At 36.6% G+C, this 22,502-nt stretch overlaps 4 protein-coding genes and 1 long non-coding RNA gene across 6 annotated transcripts; 3 read left to right on the forward strand and 2 right to left on the reverse strand.

Moving 5' to 3' along the window:
- Positions 1 to 1,372: 1,372 nt before the first annotated feature.
- LOC149988407 (uncharacterized) lies at positions 1,373 to 2,225 on the reverse strand. The gene is made up of 2 exons (XR_016504344.1): positions 2,018 to 2,225; positions 1,373 to 1,860 (listed from the first exon to the last, which is right to left on the reverse strand). It is a non-coding gene; the product is annotated as an uncharacterized LOC149988407 (long non-coding RNA).
- A 601-nt stretch (positions 2,226 to 2,826) lies between these two features.
- On the forward strand, positions 2,827 to 5,780 carry LOC112285945 (DEAD-box ATP-dependent RNA helicase 14). 2 transcript variants are annotated; one of them, XM_024527363.3, is made up of 5 exons: positions 2,827 to 3,129; positions 3,242 to 3,310; positions 3,496 to 3,765; positions 3,949 to 4,763; positions 4,893 to 5,780. In XM_024527363.3, exons 1-5 carry the CDS (start codon positions 2,827 to 2,829, stop codon positions 5,113 to 5,115), a joined length of 1,680 nt encoding a protein of 559 aa, XP_024383131.2. In that variant the 3' UTR covers positions 5,116 to 5,780. The 2 variants fall into 2 exon arrangements, with proteins under 2 accessions (XP_024383131.2, XP_073391790.1); XM_073535689.2 differs by having other exon boundaries at positions 4,849 to 5,036.
- Positions 5,781 to 12,099: 6,319 nt separating this feature from the next.
- On the forward strand, positions 12,100 to 13,070 carry LOC112285602 (uncharacterized). Its single transcript, XM_024526549.3, has 2 exons — positions 12,100 to 12,538; positions 12,738 to 13,070. The coding sequence occupies exons 1-2, from the start codon at positions 12,235 to 12,237 to the stop codon at positions 12,761 to 12,763; spliced, it is 330 nt and encodes a 109-aa protein (XP_024382317.1). The 5' UTR covers positions 12,100 to 12,234; the 3' UTR covers positions 12,764 to 13,070.
- A 2,011-nt stretch (positions 13,071 to 15,081) lies between these two features.
- LOC112285546 (uncharacterized) lies at positions 15,082 to 16,695 on the forward strand. Its single transcript, XM_024526452.3, has 3 exons — positions 15,082 to 15,766; positions 15,954 to 16,056; positions 16,279 to 16,695. Exons 1-3 carry the CDS (start codon positions 15,507 to 15,509, stop codon positions 16,348 to 16,350), a joined length of 435 nt encoding a protein of 144 aa, XP_024382220.1. The 5' UTR covers positions 15,082 to 15,506; the 3' UTR covers positions 16,351 to 16,695.
- Positions 16,696 to 18,454: 1,759 nt separating this feature from the next.
- Positions 18,455 to 22,421, reverse strand: LOC112285746 (UNC93-like protein 3). Its single transcript, XM_024526829.3, has 10 exons — positions 22,197 to 22,421; positions 21,741 to 21,904; positions 21,434 to 21,497; positions 21,069 to 21,182; positions 20,574 to 20,618; positions 20,142 to 20,407; positions 19,789 to 19,879; positions 19,489 to 19,601; positions 19,136 to 19,259; positions 18,455 to 18,968 (listed from the first exon to the last, which is right to left on the reverse strand). The coding sequence occupies exons 1-10, from the start codon at positions 22,407 to 22,409 to the stop codon at positions 18,789 to 18,791; spliced, it is 1,374 nt and encodes a 457-aa protein (XP_024382597.1). The 5' UTR covers positions 22,410 to 22,421; the 3' UTR covers positions 18,455 to 18,788.
- Positions 22,422 to 22,502: the final 81 nt, after the last annotated feature.

Raw genomic sequence — 22,502 nt, forward strand, 5'->3', positions numbered from 1 at the left:
GGAATGAATACTTGACATCCTTGGAGTTTGCTTACAATGATACTATTCAAGTAAGCACTAGTCATTCACCATTTTTCTTTAACATTGGTCAATATCCAATTATGCCAATAGCTCTCTATTGTCCCATTGATACCAAAAATCCAACAATTAGAGAGTTTACATAATAACTTACAATGGCCTTACAAGAAGTACGGCACCATTTCTTTATTACATAAAATTGACAGAAGCAATATGCGGATAACTACCAGCAACATAAGATTTCTTGAGAAGGTGCTCAAGTGTTATTCTCTAATGCCAACTTGCCACTTGTTGCATCAACTCAAATCTATAAATTTGCACCTCGATGGCTTGGACTTTTTCCTATTTTTGTAATCATTTTTGATGTCGCATACCACTTCAAGCTTCTACTACATATTTGGATCCATCTAATCTTTCATGTTTTGCAACTAAATGAATTTCATACCGAGCCAAAGCACTTTTTGGATTGACACCAACCACTACTATCACTAGTTGTAGTTGATAACTAACAAGAATATGAAGTAGATAGTATTTTGGAGCATTGCTACTTTTGACATGGTAGTGGATATCTACAACTTCAGTACAAAGTTCTTTAGAAAGGTTATCCCATCTATAATGCAATGTGAGAACCTACACAGAATCTCACCTATTGCCAAAAGACAATTTGGAAATACCATCGGGAGCAAAACGAGGATGTTTTGCATTAATAGAGAGGGATTAATTGTAACAAGTTATAGATAAGATATTTATATTGTTGATACATAGAAATAGATAGTTGGAACCATGTTTGAGGACTTATGGAAGTTTTTAGAATTAGGACTAGATTAGTGGATTAGGTAGGACTCACTATAGAATATTTTAAGAAGAATTTAGGATGGTTATTTAGATAGGATCCACCATAGAATCTTCTAAAAGGAGTTTAAGGCAGTTATATAAGTAATGTCGATCATCTAGAAATATTTTAGAAAGTCAAGGGTAGTAGAAAAAAATATAAATAAGACTAGTTAGGGCCTTTTGGACCATCTAGTCAGGTATGGCTTTGAACCTTCTCTCTTAGTAAAGTTTGATTTTGCATCTTCTTGTTTAGTTTTGTTTTGTTCTATTTCTTTTTGCAAACAAAACTATGTATTATACTCCAATTATGAGTCCAACTTTTTGGAAGTTTTTTTCTTCTAGTAGCCTTGCTCCTAGCTCTTTATAAAAAGCCAATTTCATCTTATTGAAGATCATTTGTTTTTTGACATAAAATTCTATAGATAAATCCTTTTGTGTATAAAAAGTTACTACCTCTTTTGGAAGAAGGACTCTCATTTCGTCAAGTAGATCAATGGTATCTTTCATATCCATAAAATACTTATCCATGTTGTTCATCTTTTTGTTATTGAAGAATCTATCAATCAAAGAGACTTTTTGGGAGTTACTATCTAAATCATAACGAGGTTTTAATGAGGTCTAACACTCATATGGTTCTGGATTGCATCTAAGGAGCTTAAGGGTTGTGCTACCTTTGCCTTTACTTTTAAGTGCACTTTGAGCTTGCTCTCTACCTCTCTTTTTTTCTTTTGACATGGGGTGGCTAGGTGTTGTGATGCAGTAGTATTAGAGTCCATCTTGTTCTAAGACATTTTGCATTCTGAAGGCCTGGATACCATAGTTGTCTTGAAGGCGTGGATACCATAGTTTTCTAGGACTGTAAGGTAGTATGTTTTTGGTCTTGTGGTCTGACTAGTTACATGACTGACTGAGATGCTACCCACTGTGGGAATTGGCAAAGCATGTGTAGCTGGATGACTCATTGTCTCTGGTGTGGGTCTATCGTCTCTCTACTTATAATCTCTGAATCTGAGGACATACCACGACCGCTGTTAATAGCTAATCTGCTCTAAGCTGTGTATTTCAAGACCATGTTCTGATACCATATAGAAAGCTAAGGTAAAACACAAAGTGAAACATACTGTTCAATTAAAAGACGATGTGGAAGCGTATCATATACACTTACGATACAGACTTGGGAACGAGTTCCCCAATATGTCATTGCTCCAAACAGGCGCAGTTCACGGGAGAGATGAATGTTGTTGAGAGTAGCATCCAACACGATCTTCCCAATTCCATGGGTTCATGTGGCCATTGGCGGGGAGTGCCTCATCAACTGTGATGACGACCTCCTCAGATGATCAGGTACTTGTTCGAGGTGACACTACAGAGCGATGGGAAGTTCTGCGACCCATTGAACTGGCCAGCTGATTCGGCTGAAGCATCACTTTGAGGAGTAGAAAGTGCAATCAACTCATTGCCTGCAATCATTGTTCGAGAAACAGCCTGCAGAGTCGGCGGCGGTGGGGTTCAGGATCTGTCAATTTCGTGATCTAGCAGCTGGCCGGCCACTTCCGCCTCCAGATATATGAAAGAATGAAAACCTTCGTTTGAATCGTGATCTGTGGCATGTTACCAGTTGCGTTCAGAGCTGCACAACTGCTTACTCAGGGGAAACATTAACTTGAAAACGATCGGGTGCGTCTTCTGGCGATCAATCGGTTGAGCGTCCTGCAGGGCAGAAGAGAATCTGCTGCGAGGGCCACAAAGCTGCAGTGGCTGTGAGATAGCAAGAAATTGAGAGGCATTCTGAGCGTTTTTAGCACATTCAGGAAGACATCGTTCTCGTGATACTCCAAAGTTATATGAGCGTATTGTTATTGTCGCGACACGTGCAAAGTTTCTCGTGTGCTGAACCATGTTCGCAGATTAGTTTTGTGGGTGCTGATTACCGTGATTTTGAGTCTACAGTGCATATTTTGCGAAGTTTCAAGGATGGTAGAATCCACTCTTGTGACGGGGTCGACCTCTCGGTACGCTCCCCCTGATGCTTACTTGCCGCAGCCATGGATAGCTTTGATCGCCGAGGCCACAGGACACATTTTTTACTGGAACCCTGAGTCTAATATCACGCAGTACGAAAAGCCCTTGCCTTTGCCTCCAATAGGCCCAGGTTCGCTTCACGAACTACCTGCTGCTCCTCCGCCGTCACGAAGCTCTGAGCCGAAAGAAATTCAGCAGGCTACATTTGCCGCTGCTATTGAGGCCTACAAAAAACAACACGAAGTCACTGTCCTGGTTGGTTGTAGAACCTTGTGCATGATTGATTCAGAGTGAAAACAGCATATGTGGTTAGATGGCGTTGGGTTTTTTGATCTAGGATTTGATCTGGAATGTGAAATTGTCTCAGGGAGAGAATGTCCCCGCGCCGCTTTTGTCGTTCGAGGCGGCTGAGTTTCCGATAGCATTGCTTGGAGAGGTAAACCGGCGGTGGGAATCACCTGTGTATGCAGCTGCATACCACCGGAAAACACAAATTGCTTGAAACAGGGTCGTGCAATTGAGTGTTTGAGACTGGATTTGATCAGTTCCTTAACGTTTTTGTGACGAACTTTCATGTCACTAAACATTGATAGCTGAGAATTCATGCGCTGAATTTGGCAGCTTCAGAAGGCTGGCTTTTCATCTCCCACGCCCATTCAAGCTCAATCATGGCCAATCGCAATGCAAAGCAAAGATGTGGTAGCAGTCGCAAAGACAGGATCTGGGAAGACTCTGGGATACCTCGTGCCTGCTTTTCTACACCTGGCATCCCACCGAAACAATTCACGAAAGGGACCGACCGCGCTCGTGTTGGCTCCTACGCGCGAGTTGGTGATGCAGATACATGACGAATGTGCGAAGTTTGGGACATCTTCAGATATAGTTGGCACGGTGCGTCTTCTGTAGATGATCAGTTTTCTCCAACGAACAGCTGTCACTGTCGATGAATAACACCACAACTCAAACGGTCGATCATCGTGTGACAAGCTTGTCTCAGATCACGTTGCGTTAAGACATTGTATTTTAGAAAAAATCTGAGAAAACTTCAGCTTTTTATTCCTCGTGTGAATGCAGTGTTTATATGGTGGTGCTCCGAAGGGTCCTCAGCTCCGAGACATTGAACGTGGAGTGGACATTGCCATAGCAACCCCAGGACGCTTGAACGACTTTTTGGAAGGAAGGAAAGTGAGTCTAAAGCAAGTATCGTATCTGGTCCTTGACGAAGCTGATCGTATGCTGGACATGGGTTTTGAGCCCCAAATCCGCAAAATAGTAGAGAACACATCCCCCCAAAGACAGACACTCATGTACACAGCAACTTGGCCCAGAAAAGTGCGCAGAATGGCAGCCGACTTTCTCTCAAATCCAGTCCAAGTCAGCATCGGCAATGTGGACGAGTTCACTGCAAACAAGGCTATTACCCAGGCAAACAAACTGAAGAGATTGGTTTTTCCTGAAAATTTCAGTCATTTCCAAATTCTTAAGAAAAGCTTGTCTTGGGAATGCGATGAGGTTTATCCTGTGGAATGTAACGTGCGACAGTTTCTTTTTTTGTTTTTGTTTCTTTTTTTTTGTTTTCTCGTACGAGTTTCGTGTATCTTGTGCTGGCAGCATGTCGAAGTAGTGGAGTCCTGTGAGAAGCAACGACGATTGGTGGAGATGCTACGGTCGCAGGAAAAAGGGTCCAGAATCATCATCTTCTGTTCAACAAAGCGAGCATGCGATACCCTTACACGCTGTCTGGGCCATGAATTTGGAGCGGCTGCAATCCATGGCGACAAGTCTCAGGATGAACGGGAATCTGTGTTGTCTCATTTCCGGAACGGCAGAACTCCGGTCCTTGTTGCAACGGATGTAGCTGCTCGGGGACTCGATGTCAAAGACATCAGGTGCATGACACAATGTTCCGTTCCAGACTCTGAGATAGCGAAATCTGCTGACTCGTTTTTGACGACATCCCTTGCCGCTTCGCAGATCTATTCATGAACCGACAGCTGACGTTGCCTTCCCATTGGCAGAGTGGTGGTGAACTACGACTTCCCGAGCGGGATCGACCACTACGTCCATCGCATTGGACGCACTGGACGTGGCGGCGCCACCGGGGTAGCCTACACGCTTTTCTCCACCAAGGACGGGAAATACGCTAATGCGCTGATCAAAATCCTGGAGGGAGCAAATCAGATAGTCCTCCCCGAGCTTCGAGACATGGCCAGCAGCGGTGGAGGCTCGCTGCATGATTGAGTGCGGGAGTAACCACCAGTCACATGGAAGAAGTCGTCGCACAAGTCTTTGTCGATGCAACAGTCGCAGCGGATGTAGAGCCTGTTCACCACCAGGTCAAGAGGAAGATGCGACGCTTTCAGCAGGGCCCAGCTCACGGTCTTCTTTGTTCCGTTGAAACATCCAGCGATTCACGCGAGTTGCTGTGGCCTTCGCGGTGAGGGGCAGCTTTTTGCGTCCCGGATCAGGCAGTGCATGATGCGCAATGGCCCCTGCCACCGCTTTGCAGATTCCTTGTGTGCACTCGGATCCATACCATTTTCAGAGTTGCAGTTGCAGCTTGCGCAAACCCTTCCGACGTCGCGTTTGTGTCCAGCACGAGAACTGGGAAACAGTTTTCACCGGCTCAGGTGAACCCAGTAACAAAACTTTGTTACATATATATATGTTTATACTTAGATATATATATATATATATATGTTTATACTTAGATATATATATATATATATATGTTTATACTTAGATATATATATACATATATATATATATATTTTTATATATATATATAATAAAATTCGCCTAGAATGGAGTAAATGAAACTATGGAAAGAGAAGTTTGAAAAATTTAAAAACCATTTACCACTGCACGTGTCTTTGACAATATCATAATTTGTTATTGTTTTCAAACACTGCCCTTAACTGTATTGCTCTTATGTTTTGAAATATGGTTTATATTGATGTTTGAGTTTCATGTTTTATTCAAAAATACTTGTAATAATTTGAGTTCCTTTATCAATGTATCATAAAATCATATGTGTTATGTATCATCAAGTCACTTTTTGTGCAAAACTAAAAAGTTCAAATAAACCAGATAATTTAAAATTTTACAGTGTGAAAACTTTTCAGTATATTTATTGTAAAATACACATATAAATTTATAAATAAAGGGTATAATAACATCTTGTAGAATATCTATATCTTAGAAAAAAGGCGAGAAATTACAACATTTGAAGCTCATAATCGGTTGAAATGGAAATATATTTTTTACTTATCTTTTATTTAAAATTAAACTAAGAAGTCATCAGAAGAAAAGATGAGGTAGAACTCATTTTTTTCCTACATGATGTAGAATTGAATCTCACATTATCTAATAATTTTATATTAATTTCTTTTTATAAATAATGAAACAAAATCATGAAAATATATTAAAAATATCTATCAAATAATATTAAAAGTAATGATTTTATAAATAAATTTTTTAGTTGTAAAAATATTGATACAAGATTATTTTATTTTATAATTTATTAATAAATAAATTTAATTTATTCAATATCTTCTTCTCATCCAATTCAAAATTTCTTGTAGATGTTTTAACTCTTTTTGTAAAAAATAGATGGATTCTTATATGTATAAGTAATTTTATACTTAAAAAATTGATCATCAATTTTTTTTTGATATTAAATTTTCTTAATTAATAAAATAAAACTGAGATCTATACTATGATAAATTTACAAATAACCTAAAATTTAGTATATTTTTAAAAAAAGATAAATAAAATAAAAAAATTATAAAATATATTAATTTTAAATATAATATCATGCTTTTTGGTCTTATAAATATTTTAGCTATTTTCTAATATTAAAAAAATAATATATTTGTAGATATTTAGATAATTTAATACTTATTTTAAGAATATAAAAATATAATTAATATATTTATAATATATTATAAAAACTTAAAGATGAAAGATTATATATTAAGATAGGAAAATGTGTATTTTGTGCAATATAAGTAGATTTTTTAGAATTGATCATTTTAAATGATAGATTATAAAAATATTATAAAAATATACAAATCATCATACATTAAATAAATCCAATAAAAGTACATAATATCTAATATTTTTTGAAATTTTTAAAATTTTATTAGATTTATTATAAAAAAAATTAAGTTATTGCACTCTTTAAATAATTAACTTTCAAAGACAAATTAGAATAGTACAAATTTGTAGAAGTAGAATTTGAATGTTTAAAAATGATTTTTATCTTCATTCTTAAGTTATATAGATTTTTTAAAGCTATATTTTATAAAATAAATACATAAAACTTTAAATTAAGTAAAATTCTATGATAAATAGATATAGATGATAGACTTCATTCTATTGTATTTTATTCAAGAATATTTTTAGGAATTAAGATTAATCACAAGATTTAAAAAAAAAAAAAAAAAAAAAAAAAAAAACTTTTTTCTATTGTAGAATCATTCCAAAATTAGTATTATTATCCAAAAGGTACATTTCATCTAATTGTAATTTATACTAATCACAAAAATTCTAAATATTTCACTAAAGTATATGTCTTAAACTGTTACTAAAATTATCAGAAAATATCTTTGTAAAAATTTGTTTTTAATATTACATTTCATCTTAGAAAATAATAAGATTTATTAAATATCTTATCTAGATATTATTATCTTAAACAAAAAGAAAAAGAATGTAATATATGATTAATATTAAATTATTTTTTAAAATTAGAAAAAAATCTATTTTAAGCCATCAAAGTAACAATTCTAATTGACATTAATTTTTGTAAAAATATTTGTTCCAATATCTCAATAAGCCTTATTATTTTTTATGTGATATATAATTATTATGATAATTCTAAAAAATTAAGTATTAATAAATTATTTTTAATTATAAAAGATATTTATATATTTAAAAAGGTCAAATATAATTACTTGTATTATAAGTATAATATAAATTTCTAAAAATAGGATATTTGTATATAATAAAATTTTATAACTTATTTTGAGAAACTTTTAGTGGCCTCAAATGTAAAAATAAGTCAAATCATTTGTCTAATTCTATAACATTTATTCCTAAGTAAAGACTCTACATCATCAACTCTATAAAATTCTACAACTTCTATCTATTATAAAGTAATATTAGTTATTTATTCCAATAGAACTTATTACAAAAAAATTAGTCTCAAATTCTTCAAATTTTACTTTTATAATGATGGATTATCAAAATGGTATATTTTGTAATTTATGCAAAAAGTTATTACATATATAAGATATAGTTATTCTATTCCAATTTTAAAATCAATTGGTCCTATAAGAAGTTAAAATATCAAAGGCTTAGTCTATTTATTATCTAAGAACATATTAATATAGATTCTATTAAATTATATTGCATTGCTATTTCTATTACTACTAATATTAAAAAAATTATTCTAAAAGTAGCTTATAACTTCATGCTTATGCCAAATATTTTGCTATTTCTAAGAAAGTTTCATAAGACCATCTTTCTAGCTAGTATATATTGAGATAACACTAAGGCCAATATTAGTTTTATTAATACTTATATTGTGTTTAAGTTTTAATTAAATAGTCATAAGTCTTTTGTATTTGAAAATAATCATATTAATTTATAATCTTATAAGTATTTATGTTTTGTTCAATAGAACATAGATATATTTTATTATAAATTATTTATTGATTCATGTCCTTTAAACCTATTTGTATAAATTACTATACAAAAAGATTTATATTCTATATTATTTAATTAGTTATTCTTATGTTATACAAAATATCTTAATAGAAATAGAAAATAATATATAAATATACTACATATTAAAAAAATTGGTTTAATTTTAAAATTTATATTATAAAAGAACTAAATTAAATATAAATGATAAATTTATAATTGGCAATAAAACTTATATGTAATAATAGATAATGCTTGGTATATTAATAAAGTATAATTCACCTCTCAATCTAAATTTTAAGATAGCCTCAATTAAGAGTTTTTTATAATTATTGGTATAAAATGAGAGATGCAATCAAAAATAAAAAATAAAAAATAAAAAATAAAACATATATAAAATACAAAATAAGTAAAAGAATTGCAAACAAACAATTACACATTCCAAAAATTAGTTGTATTTTGTTCACTATATTTTTATTTAATAAAAATATATTTTTAATAATTAATTTCTAATCTTTCTAATAACATAACATACATGTAAATCCAAGTAATTATGAATAAGTTATGAAAGTTTAAAGATAGGAAGTAAAAGATAGAAGAATTAAGTGAATATATTTTATTACAAGGACAACTTGCTTAATTGATTAATGATTTGAGCCTCATCAAGGCTCAAAAGTAACATAAATTGGTGTTATAAAGAAGCTAAAAGGTTTTAATCTTATCTTCTTACCTACATCTAAGGTGCTACAATCTATTTAGGACATATGCACCTCTCTTCTTATACTTACTATACTAGATGCTTGTCTTCTTAATTTCTACTAGAAAAACTATTTTTTACTAATTTTTTTACTTTAAAATGATGTTCAAAACATCCAATTAGCTCCAAAACCTTGTATGGCCTTCAAATCTTATTCAACTTCTTCATAATGGCTTCTCAAGGTGGTAAAAACCAATTTTACAAAAGTCTTGATAATATGTTCTAAAACTTTCTAAATAAATTCTAAATAAAATATAAAAATATTTATAATATATTTATAATTTAAATATCAATTAAATATTTTTTATTGTATTTATTAATTTTTATAGTAATATGATTAATTTTAATTAAACAAGAAAATATTTTCTACATAAATAATTAAAAAGATATATAAAAAAATCATGTTTTTTTTATATCTATTAACTAATATTTATAGGTTTTGAATGAGTGATAAATTTACATAGAAGGCCAATAAAGATATTGGTTTCAATAACTAAATTTTAATTTTCACAACTAAAATAATATATTAAATCAACAAAGATAATTGTCTCAAAGTCTTGCTGAGAATCTATTTTTATAAAAAAAATTCTAAAAAGACTTGTTTAACTTATAAGCCCTTTTAAATTCTTGTAGATATAAAAATAATAAAATAGAATCTCTAATATTGTTATTTTATATCAAAATAATTAAAAATCATATTTTTAACAATTCTAACAATTAAGATCCATTGGTGGAATTTACACATATATAGAAGATATAAACATCTTACAAACTTGTTAAAGTATTAGTTTATGTCTATAGTTTTTTATTTTTTATTATTTAATTTTTATCTTTTATTATTTAATTTTTAATTTTTATTATTTAATTTTTATCTTTTATTATTTAATTTTTATCTTTTATTATTTAATTTTTATCTTTTATTATTTAATTTTTATCTTATGTAATTTCTAGCTATTTTTTTGTCTTATAACAGATATCTTTAATAATATGTTTTAAGATTGAATAATAATCTATTTATTTAATATTTCTTTATAAAAACTATTTTTGATATTATTATCCAATTTTTTATTCTAAAATATATAAATTTATATATATTGTGTATCTATATATATATATATATATATATATATATATATATATATATACTGGATTTATTTTATACATCTTAAAATCTTTTAATATATTCTTTTACTTGATTTTTTGTTACAAATACCATCCAACATATATATATATATATATATATATATATAATCTTTAAAATAAGAAACTTATATTTTAAAATATTAAAATATTTTCTATTTTTATTATTTATTCTTCAAAGATAAATCTTCAATGCTGTTTTTTCTTGAAAATTATGCCATTATCTATTATTTTATATATTTTATTTATTTATTATTTATTTATCAAATTTTATAATCTATAATATATTAATTTCTCTTTTTGAAATACTCTATAACTTGCCAAATATAATTATGATTGCTAGTAAATAAATTCAATCTTAAGAAGAACTAATCACAAGAATTGTTAAAAGCCCACTTGATTCATAGACAAATATGGTTAGCAGTGGGTGTGTTTGTCTTTCCAGCGGTAAGCTACTAAGGATAATTAATTATTGTGGTTTAAATGAGCAAAGATACTGGATTAGTTCTTGAGTAGAAAAATATAATTGGGTTTTGTGTTTGTTATCAGACAATATTTTGGGTGCCTTGTGAGAGTCATCTTATAGAGAGGTTGGGTTTCAAAGTACGATCCAGGTAACTTCAATACTGGTTTTATCTATATAATATGCATAGACCTACATGAAGATGGGTATCAAGGTGATAATGTGACATGATTTGGAGCCCTTTGTAGGTTAATCTTTCGTTTTTTGATGAAAGGTACAGGACAGATTTCAATACTGGACTAGTATTGTAGCATTGATGTTTTACATTAATCACGATTTCATACTCTATGCACTTGGACAATTCTGATTTTCAATTTTCAATTTTGATTTCTGTAGCTTATGTTGGACCCTTGAGAACTCAGAGCTTCTGGTATTCTCAAGAAGGGTTTTTCGCCGACATATTTTTTCAGTTTTTTTCTACTGATTGAGATTTGACATTGCGAAGTAGAACTCAGCTACAGCACAAACCATGGAGCACATTTTTGTCATCTCCTGTCTTTATCCAGGAGTCGTTGATTACTGCTGTATTCGGCGTACCTTGTGAAAACATGTTGCACTCTAGGCTTTCACACAGCAAACTGATCATCGTCGATGATGTTCACACCCTGCTTTCCCCTTTGGCCTTTCAGTATGCTCAGAGTTTTGCTACATATCGGTGTTTATTGCGTGGATCAGTACATACGATTCACTTTGAAACCATCAATTAGCTGAATCGTAACTGAAAACAATATGATCTTTGCTGTACCTTGATAATACTCGATGGAGAGATGTACCATCTGTAAATTTAAAAAATCAGGCCCAAGTCACATTGCACGGTTGTCTAGTGCATCAATAGAATTGACAAATGGCCCTTCCTCCAAACTAGCAACAATGACTCTTCTGACATGGAGGTCCAGAAGAGAGGTCTTCCTTCTTCATCTACGCTTCCAGCCTTTTCTTCACTCCAAGCCTCGAACTGCGAGTACGGCACAACGGACCAAAATAATGGAAACTCAATAATGTAAAAAAGCGTCCCTGACTACGATTACATCAACGCCGTGCCATCAGTGTCCCTGAAGAAGAGGAATTAATAATAATGTCCATTCCAGCAGCAGCTTGATATAAGCCACTATCCCTCCTTTGCTAAGATCCAACACTACAGCTGGGTTTCCTGATCTCTTCGTTGCAGCAGAGCTCCAATCGTTTTTCTGTTGCTTATCAAGCTAGTTTTCTGACTTTTTTCCATTTGTGGACAATGGCGATGAAAACGAGCTCTGCAGTTACAGTGCTAGTATTGGTCTTCCTATGCCTTAGCTCCATGCTCCATGAAACCGAGGCTGCCTGCGCCGCGACCACCAGTCTGCTAGCCTGCTTGCCGGCGACGCAATCGGACATCATGCCTTCCGCAACTTGCTGCACGCAACTCTCGAGCTACGTGGCCAACAACGGCCAGGATTGCCTGTGCTCTGCATCCACGAGCAACACCGCGCGTTCCGATCTCGCCCTGAAACTTCCCCAGAAATGCAACCTCAAGTTCAAGGCTGGAACCACTTGCAATGGTAATTTGACGTGGAAAAGAGCTTCCCGTTTACCTCGTGACGTTGCTCCCCTATCTGAACTGTTCTTTTTGAGTTGCCCTACTATCTACATTACGCGGTTGTACCTTCGATGGAACTATTGATTTAGACATCAAGTTGCACCCTCTATGGTGTTAGAGGTTTTTGAATGAAGTTGGTGTCCCTCCGTTGATCTGTGCAGGCAGAGTTATTCCAGGAGGCCAGTGATCGTCTCCGTGAGGGAGAACGTCGCCAGGAGCAGACTGGGACGCAAGATCAGCGCTCAGAACTGGTTAGATCCTCAGTTTCAGGGAGTGATTAGAGTCACGTGAGACGTGGGAGTAAATAGATTGGCAGACACCGGAGGGAATGTTTACTAGGACGGAATATATTCACAATGCGAGTTGAGGTTTTAATAGATACAACCTCCTCATCTCGGTAAGTTTCACTTGGGAGGGATGAGCATAATCGGGCGCCGACCCGTTCTGTTCCTCTGAGATCACTTTCCGCATACAATACTAAGCTTGTTAACTAATTTCAGCCCTGCGACCCTTTGATGCCTATTTTTCCTGCAAGAAGTGGGAGCGGATACTCTAAGTCGCAAACTGTTTAGCAGAGTGTAGACTGTGTGTCATAATTTGACCGATACTTCATTCCTCTGTGCACTCAGTCCTCTCACATCACCATAAACGACCCAGCGATAACGTACAGTTTAAATAAAATTATGCATAAAGACGGTTCAGATGGCGGTCTTCTATGTTGTCCGGGCAAAGTTGGAAGAGCGCAAAGCCCTTAATTTATTGGCTCAGAGCTTGAGCATCCAGCGTGTTGGCCACCTCCGTCGTGGCTTTGCATCAAAGCCATCGACCTCAGGAGATGTTATCTTCATATAACCTTTTTTCAGTCTTGAGAAGTGCATAACTGGATAGTACTCACGATTAAATGAGAAACTAACACATTTTTATTTAAAAAAAAAAAACTCAATGAAGCAAATTAGAGATCGCCGCAAACGTCGTCACAAGACATCTCCGTTGTCTGGGCTGGCTTTTCTCAAGCCTCGCGAGCATACCCCTGAAATGAGCGCCGTTGAATTCGGTAATTCAGTGATAATAAATATGCCGATTGATTTTACGTAGAAAACTGACACGCCGCTTCTATCAGGGTGAAGCGCAATCTTCGAACCGTAACCTCCTCCAAAACCTGTTTCAGACTATCTGTTGCAGCATCCGCTATTTGTATTTGCCTTTATCCTCCAAACTACAGCCTCCTTTACAAGGAGGAAAAGAACAAGCGCTTCGTACTGATAACTATGTTCGTCACCACCGACATTTAACTCGTGAAAAAAGAGATAACAAAACGATGAAGAAAGTGCAAGACATATCCATGGTGCTACTGGTCTGGTTTGGTGATGTCTCTAGCGTGGAAGGGCGCCCCAAACCGTCTATACCACGTCTGCATCGCTTAAAAATCCCTCCTTAGCATAGGGACACACGAATACATCGAGTGCATCGCAGCACGCCATTTGGTTGCTGGCTCCAATGTGGCACACGTCGAACACCACGCTGTAATTCGTGCTAACGAAATTCACTGAACATGCTGCACATTTACACATACGTTCACCAACTCCTTTAACCCGCAGCACTGCATCCAACAGTTCTACTAAGTGCAACCTCTGCACAAACGTGGTCAACGTGTTTCTCCCTTTTTAAAAGGTTTCTACTTGCACGGGAGAATAAATTCGAGTAAAGACATCTTCAGACTCTCCAATGCGAGTTGCTAGATCTTAACCTTCACAATCATATGCTATTAACCTGCGCCCGGATGAGATAAAACTTTACTTTGTATCCGCTACTGCTTGTCGGTAGAAAAAGCCTCTGCGTGGGTATCGCGACGAAGATGCTACCTCCTTCGGTTGCGTCTCATCAATTCCTCGTCACCTGTTCCATCTTGCCCTTTGACCCATCATGCCTGAATCGCTTCGCTGCAAACCTGTTAGTTTCCGTAGGATTTCAACTCTACGGGATCTCTCCTTGTCCACTCTGGACCATGAATTGTGGCGATGGTAACGGTTGATACATGTTGCCTATTTGCTCATGCAGACAAGACCCGCGTTGTTTATATCCCGTATGACCTTTAGTCCACAAGCTTGATGTAAGAATCACCAATCTTACAACAATTACAGTAAACATGTGCTGTTAAAAATGCCACTCCGTAAGAAGAGCAGGGGAAAAGCTCTCCACAAGAGCAGTGTAGACGCCATTGCATTTCACTTAGGAAGAGGAAGTTGATTACTGAGCTGATTAGACTCAAGATTAGTGAAGGAAGCTTTTATTATTGCCGTCATAGTCGCAATAGTGTGGACTCTTCTCCACTTGATGCCGTTACAGGTTAGCCCCCATCCCACCCCTCGAAACCCCGGGTGGATATGCCACCCAAGGAGGGACACAGCTGACGTGGCCCGAGGAAGTCAACGGGTCACCCGCCGTCGTCGTCCTCGTCGTCACCATGTCCGTTGAACGTTCACTTGGTGGGCGTTGCAACGATAATCCATCTCCCAAGCTTCCTCTTGCTGTGCCGATTCCTCTTTTAATCTATGCCGTCTTCGCGATATATGCTCTCCACTGTATAGCTTGTCTCATGCTCTCTCCATCAACCTCTATGTGGCCTTCACCGGTGCCCTGAGCGATGCGCAATATGTCTTAGAAGTTGTATGGGTGTAGTGCAAGGCTTGGTTCTGTGTCGCGTTCAAGGCTTACTGTGGCACCACGGTGGATTGGTGGAGAATGGTTGCTTGATTTGAGATTTTGAGTGTCGGAGAGGTGGATTTCCTCGGTTCTTGAGCTGGGTCTCTTAGTTTAGCGTGGGATGTATTAGGTAGCGAGGTTCGAGCATTGTTGAATGTGGGCGAGTTCGTTGTGACGGGTAATTGTGTCAATTGTGGAGATTGGTCGCTGAAAAAGAGTGAGAAGGGATGGAGAACGAGGTGCCTGTGGAGAATCATGTTGATCTTGACAATGCGCCGCTGCTTGGGAACCTCAAGCGTAGCAGTGCTATGGCCGCACTGAGCCCCAAGGACCGGCAGCGGATGCACGCGAAGTCCTTTAAAATGCCCGCCCCTGTGACTCTCTTGCTTCAGGGAGGGAGCCCGACGAAAGCGAGCATGAAGCCTAAACTAGCCCCGAGCCCGGTCAAGGTTCCTCTCAACGCGAGCCCGCTGAACCCATCAGAGCGGTGCGGACCTCCCCCATTCACTGCGCTCCTTATTTCTTGACTTGAATTTCCTTCCTGTCACTTGTTCATGCTCACGCCTGAGAATCCGTTTCCTTTGTCCACGTCTTGAATTCTTCGTGTGCAGTCCGAATTCAAAGCTATGACACTATGTCACAATACTAGCAGTATGAATTGTTTTGTTATGCAGCTACACGAGTCCAACCGATTCTCTTGTATCACCCGTTACGAAAGGTATACTGGCACGAAATAGCCGGCCTTTCAGACTCTTGAAGCCCTGGGGTCTATCCAAGGTACTACCACCTTCACGAAACCTCTTCCTCAAGTTTACATTGATCTACCAAGTGTTGTAAAATTCTACTGCTCACAATGGGCTTTAAATCAGATAGCACAGAATGCCACAGCAATCTCAGAAGCCGATGAATCTCTGAAAGAGTATATGCACTGTGCTTCACGCCTTGTAACTGCCATTCTTGTTATCTGCATCATGCTAACTTGTGAGAATGAATGCTCAGGACTCGGGTAGCATCTCCCAAGGAACAATTCGGTCGATGAAACCAGTCTTCACAACAATAGTGGAACAATGACACGCAAATGTTTTGTTCCAAGCCAGGAGTAGGATGGTTGCACTCCAGCCGAAGAGGTGCACCACCAGCGCCACCTGCGGCTCGACACATTGCTAACTGCTTCAGCTGTGTTTGTCGAGGTAGACCACAGCCGCTGTTTAATTCTGGATCTCGTATTTAGTGCTATACCCAAATTGTAGAACTCACAGAAACCCTTCTAACTACTACTGCAGAATATATCAGTGACTTCCGTTTTCACACCGAATCTGAAACGGTGTAGACGCAGTTGATGGTGTAGATTTGTATAACTTGGACTTGAGATTGTCGGTCGCCTTGTAAATTTGAGTAAATATTTTTTTAAGTACACCTCGATGACCTATGAATCGTTGATTCCACATCATTCTTATGTTTAAGGAAAGAGATGCGGCTTCTCTGGGGTGGTTGTCTTTTGCCCGATAAGATTATGAGCCCCACTATCCACCTTCTTGTCTTCGATGTTCATAGCCCATGTCGCCGAAGACTTCATTTTCCATTTCAGTCTGTAAAACACTCATCGCTGTAGCTTAACTAATTAATCTGTGAGAACAAATGTTTTATAATTTGAGATAATATTAACAAACATAACCGATAAAACTCGAAAGAATTTGAAGCTGAAAAACCAGTTTTGGAATGGACAGTTAAAAACAGTCCCATCAGAAACACAGTCTTGAAAGTGAAACATTTTGTCTAATGCGCATGAACTATGTAGTTACAACGTAAGACACCAAGGTTTTCCAGCGTCCGTTTTTCTAGTGCATTCCGAAATAAAAAATTTATCAATTTCTTAAACGAAGTAACATGAACATTAAAATATTTGAAGTCCTTTTGACTTTATCTAACAAGACGAAAGTGAAGTGGAGGACTTGCCACCACTGAAATTTAGAAATTATTTTAATAACTAAACAAGAATAATGAACACTGGCAAGTATCAGATTGGCATGATAAAAGAATCCAACTACACAATTATAGATAGATTTTGGAACATCTCAAACAATTAACTGTTTCATTTTGTTGTGCAAAGAAATAAGTGTTGCATAAGAAGAAAGTATATATCGATGAATAATCGTGTCTATATATTTGTAATTAAATATTTACATTTACATACGTGTATTTATATAATTATATTAAAGTTAACAATCTACAATTTCTAATATCAACAAAGAATGCTTCTTTAATTGATTGTATCAGTACTGAAGAATGAATTAATAACAATTTATGATGGGAAAGTGCGTGTAAGCTCACAAGTGACAAGAATGCATCTTCAAATTTTAATATGACAACAGATAGATTTAACACTCCTCTCAGTGATTGTGTGAATATATGTATGTATGTATGTATGTATGTATGTATGTATGTATGTATGTATGTATGTATGTATGTATGTATGTATGTATGTAGAAATACTAAGTTTTTAAACTTACAATCTTAATTACACAACAAATTTGTTCGATGCAGTGTTTCAGAAGCCTTGGGATTAGCAATAGGAGGACATTTCTGAACTGGGTAGAATACTCTTGCTTGCTCATGTAAATTGCCAAAAATCCGCACACAGCAAAAAGTACAGGAGGTGCCATCCACTAAGTAATTAGTTATCGAAATATGCCCATTATGCTTTTGAGCGTAGTTAGGTTTCAAGAGCACGTTGCAAAGTAAACAAAAAAGTAATTAAGCTATCAATTTAACTTCTATGTTTGTTTTCTACCCCGGCCAGTGCGTTGGCACGATGTCTCCGCCATGAAATCCTTCTTCAATATCTTTACCGCTCTACTGATTTCTTAAAGCCCCTTGGTAGTACATCGACCATTGATGCGTGAGGCCAGACGGATAAAAATCATTCGGAGAATTTACAAAATAATGTCACGCATCTTGGGATAGGCAGCACAGTGCGACATCCTCCCTTTTCAAGGCTTGTGCAGTTTGCTCCAGCTGCAGGCCCAGAGATCTTTCTGATAATCTTGGCTGGAAATGCCAAGTCCATCAAATACAAGTCATGTGTGCCATCGAGAAAAAAATGATAAATTTTAACAAACATAAGACACCAGTTTCTGTGTAACATATCGTTTGAAGACGCGAAGGCCGTAACACGTGCTTGAAAACACCAAACAAGGAGAATCCGTGTACCAGAAAAAGTGAGCCATGGGCTTCACATGCGGTATTACAGATTATGCTTCGCACCTATCCATTCCAGGCAGCTACTGCCTCCAACTTTGGAGAGCAGTGACTAGGAACATGACTAGAATAAGGATTCTTTTTTCCTGACGAAGTTCTTTGTGATCACAACGTAGTTCTGTTACACAAATCTTCTACTAGGATGGAGGTGGGAGCGAACAGGCTCCTCCCATAAGGGCCCACAGTCATAACTGTATTAGTGGAACTATAGTTCATTCAACCATCCACATTACATAGATATTAAGAGATCGTTACCTTCGGGCACCCGATCCATTCTGCCGCATGATGACAAAGAGGAGAGCAACCATAGACAGAACGAGTACAGCCAGTAATACATATAGTTTAATGAAGAAGTCGGTACGTGGGCTAGCAAAGAAGGCAGCAGACGTTGCAGCACTTTGCCATATCTTCCATTGTGCGAAGGCTGCTTCCTGTATCATCAGCAAACGTACGTATGATGCTCAAAAACAGCTGACATCAACTTGCAGAGAAAATTACAAGCATATATTTTTATTATCATTGTTATTATCTAAAAATGAAGTTGCAAGCAAAAGAAGAACAAAAACGAAAACAAAAATTGTGGATGAGGTTGCCTTACAGTGTCGTCAGGATAGAAGATTCCCAGCAGGGCACTAATTTGAGTATTGAATGTAGCATCACCTACACCCCAAGCTATGGCTAAGCCACTCAGAAGTAAAAGGTCAATGCCTCCTCCCCCGAACCTGGGAGAACAAGAAAATAAGGATTCAAATTAGAGAAATCGTTCCACTTTTCCGCAAGGATACTTAAAAACAGGTACGTAGAAAGAATCCATTGTTTGAACACTGATAGATCTGCTAGTTCATCACCATTATCGTAGTCCAAATAAAGCATGATACAATTCCATGAAAGGAACTATGAAGCTTATGTAACAAACAATTTTTGCAATACATAAGCGGGCATAAGACTTACTGCTGTTTAAAACAGAGTAGCGTTAAAGCGAAGCCCTGAGCAATTGCCCCCACACAAGTAATAGCAGCAATTGCTGGTACCCCTGTTGAGAATCTACCTGCAACAACAGAACTCTGCGAACACATTATCTGTTATTTACAATTCCACCAACACGGCAACATATCAAACATATACAGCCTAGTCATTAGTCTGTCATTTGATGATTAAAATTAATTTTACAGCAATTTGTAAATTGACAAAGCTACTTACTAGGAAAAACATTTTCACAACGTTGCATAATTAAAGAGGATCACTTCTTACAATAGCATCAGATGCACCATAAATGGCCATGACACCTCCCACCCATGCCACACCAAATGCAGGGGTGATGATGTCTTTAGTGAAATCTCCCCTGTAGCATACTAAAACAGGTCAATTATGGTCATCTTGAGTATGACACACAGCACCGTCTGAAAATGCGAAATTCAGTAACTAATACAATTTAGAAATAAACTATTTACAAATAACCAATTGTAAATACTGAAGTTCGAATCAAGATACGCAAGATACTACACGTCTTCTTACCCAAACAATGATTTCTTTGGCTAGAAACATCAAAGATTTTGCATAACAATATCATGTGTGAGCTACGACCAAGAGATAATTCAACGCACCAAATGAACGCTTGTTGCAAGCCTGTATATATTAGAATCCCGATGAGCATCACCATCTTCTTCTCATGTAACAAAGCGAACATCCTCTTAGCAAGATCCCTATTTCCTGCTGGTGTTAATGGCAGGCTGTCCTCTGAAATAGTAGAGTAGCTTGAATACTGTGGTGTTAGGAAGAATGCAAGAGTAGTTCCTACTGCCATACTTCCTAGGAAGACGATGACAAGCAATGTAGTCCCAGATGAGGAATCTCCTGATCCGGAAGAGCCCTGTCAACCCACAAAAGAAGTTTAAGAAAAATGAAACCGAATGTACGAGGATCTTATAAGAAACAGTCATAGATTCTGAGGTAAAGTTCCTAGTCAGTGCATCGACAAAGGCTCTTTCATAGTAATCAATGACAGAATATAACAACCTACAATTTTTGTCCCTCACCTTCCCATAATACAGCAAACCAAGTGAGACGAGGTTGCCCACCACCTGTAACAGTTACTGCCACCGGATCAATACAGTAATATTGAGCAAAACAACAAATCTAGAACATGTAATATTGAGCAAGTTCTTCCAAGAGAAAAGAGAAAGTAGCATGCAATATTTCAAGGTTGGTAGCGCACAGGTTGACCAACTATTTGTCACACATATCAGACAACACTGAATACAAAGTAGGTTGTTGAAAGCTAAGAAAAAACATGAAATTCAAATGAAAGGCTTTAATAGAAGTTATCTATAGCAATTTGATAATTAGATCTAGCATTTGGTACGCAAAAACATGGTTTGAAGAACAGTAGAAAACAATCAAGGTCTGCACAAGCACTGTGGCGAATGACTTAAGTCAAATACAGTAAACTATAGAAATCTAATAGTATCGTATACAACAAGACCTTCAAAGACTCAACTTTTGAATGTTGTAGAAGACAACATATTTTGTACCTGATTTGATGCAAAAAGGCTCCAGAATTCGCCATTGAATGTTCCAATCGCTGTCTCTTCTGAAATGTTACAAGATATTGCATGCCTCTTTGCTGCACACGTCAAGTACGTGCCCTAAAATACACCACATCACAACCCGTTTCCTTCTCAAACTTAATAGCCGTCAAAGCATAGCCTTCAATTCATCTACTGTGAATACTACAAACTTGCGAAGTGACCGTAAATGAAACCGTATCAATGCAACCACTCAATATTGGGCAGGAACAAGACAACCTCCTGAGATCTACAAAAGTTCACCGAATAGCCCTAGAATTTGTACGAAAGAACATCACAACTTGGGCATTCTTATAGGACTTGAAGATCACCTCAGCACACCAAAGAATAGACGCTGTGAACCCTAAGAACAAGGAAGCGGGAATCATGGTAGTCCTGCGATCTCCAAGCAACAACTAATCAGAATCACCTCACAAGAGCCAGTTATTATATAAAGAATTTGTTGGTACAAGAGCCTACTCATTTAGGACCGTAAAACATGAGCGAGGATATAATCGTATGCTTCAGATAGACAAAGTGCAGATTTCGAGCAACGCCGTTGTAAACTATGCACTAGAGGATTACTAAGGGGTACACAAGAGCGAGAGAGAATTGAAAAAATATCAACTTTGAGCACACCATGTGGGGTAAAGATTCGCTGCAGTGAAGACCCAGTAGCCAGACAGTCCGACCAACAACGCACGCTTAGTCCCCAACCATACTACAAAGAGCGGAGCCCCAAGAGATGAGAAGGTCAAAGACAGGTACAGTACTCCAACCGAAGTTGATCCTAGTCCATCATCCTGCACAAGAGAGCCTTAACTAGCTAGTCAGTTATTACATATAAAGGTGGACCTTCAAGTTCAAGGGCCTTTGTCAGTAGTGTACTTCATTGCAGCTGTAAAAACTACGAACTTCCACTCATCATAATGTGACGGTGACGATAAAAATAAAAAATAAAATAAAATAAAATAAAAAACACAAATTAGAAAGAAATTCAGCAAATTATCATCATTAATTGATAATTCTCCAGAAGTAATGGTTCCCTGCCCTTCGTAATCATCAGCACAACCAATGATATAGTTGAAAACCTACCTCGTGGATGCTGCTCTCCAAATTCTGTAAAGCACTGTACGCCAGAAACGTGAAGAGAAAACTGAAGCTGAGGATATGCAAGTCACGTAGATATGGACTCCAATTTCCAATGCTTGAGTCGGACCGTGTCAGAACCGGGAGATTGTCCCCCAAAGGCACTGAAGGATTTGGTGGTATGTTGAAGAAAGAATCGTCTTCCGAACTCCCCGTCATATTTAATTCTGATGGAAGTCTTTCCAGGAACTTGATACCCTTGCTTCTAATGCGCAAGCAGGATCTAAGTCATAACTTATGAGAAACGCTAGC

The sequence above is a fragment of the Physcomitrium patens genome, chromosome 8, assembly GCF_059467195.1.
Source record: "Physcomitrium patens ecotype Gransden chromosome 8, ASM5946719v1, whole genome shotgun sequence".
NCBI classification, from domain to species: domain Eukaryota; kingdom Viridiplantae; phylum Streptophyta; class Bryopsida; order Funariales; family Funariaceae; genus Physcomitrium; species Physcomitrium patens.

What these genes read in the sequence shown, in the direction of transcription:
- LOC112285945 (XM_024527363.3), top strand. Translation starts at nt 2,827, where the DNA reads ATGGTAGAATCCACTCTTGTGACGGGGTCGACCTCTCGGTACGCTCCC. An exon ending in CTTCAGATATAGTTGGCACG is followed by an intron (nt 3,766 to 3,948) that starts GTGCGTCTTCTG and finishes GTGTGAATGCAG; the next exon opens with TGTTTATATGGTGGTGCTCC. An exon ending in CTCGATGTCAAAGACATCAG is followed by an intron (nt 4,764 to 4,892) that starts GTGCATGACACA and finishes TCCCATTGGCAG; the next exon opens with AGTGGTGGTGAACTACGACT.
- LOC112285746 (XM_024526829.3), bottom strand. Translation starts at nt 22,409, where the DNA reads ATGACGGGGAGTTCGGAAGACGATTCTTTCTTCAACATACCACCAAAT. An exon ending in GTTTGCTGTATTATGGGAAG is followed by an intron (nt 20,408 to 20,573) that starts GTGAGGGACAAA and finishes GTGGGTTGACAG; the next exon opens with GGCTCTTCCGGATCAGGAGA. An exon ending in ATGGTGCATCTGATGCTATT is followed by an intron (nt 19,602 to 19,788) that starts GTAAGAAGTGAT and finishes ATGTGTTCGCAG; the next exon opens with AGTTCTGTTGTTGCAGGTAG.
- LOC112285546 (XM_024526452.3), top strand. Translation starts at nt 15,507, where the DNA reads ATGGAGAACGAGGTGCCTGTGGAGAATCATGTTGATCTTGACAATGCG. An exon ending in CCGCTGAACCCATCAGAGCG is followed by an intron (nt 15,767 to 15,953) that starts GTGCGGACCTCC and finishes TTTGTTATGCAG; the next exon opens with CTACACGAGTCCAACCGATT. An exon ending in AGCCCTGGGGTCTATCCAAG is followed by an intron (nt 16,057 to 16,278) that starts GTACTACCACCT and finishes ATGAATGCTCAG; the next exon opens with GACTCGGGTAGCATCTCCCA.
- LOC112285602 (XM_024526549.3), top strand. Translation starts at nt 12,235, where the DNA reads ATGGCGATGAAAACGAGCTCTGCAGTTACAGTGCTAGTATTGGTCTTC. An exon ending in GGCTGGAACCACTTGCAATG is followed by an intron (nt 12,539 to 12,737) that starts GTAATTTGACGT and finishes TGATCTGTGCAG; the next exon opens with GCAGAGTTATTCCAGGAGGC.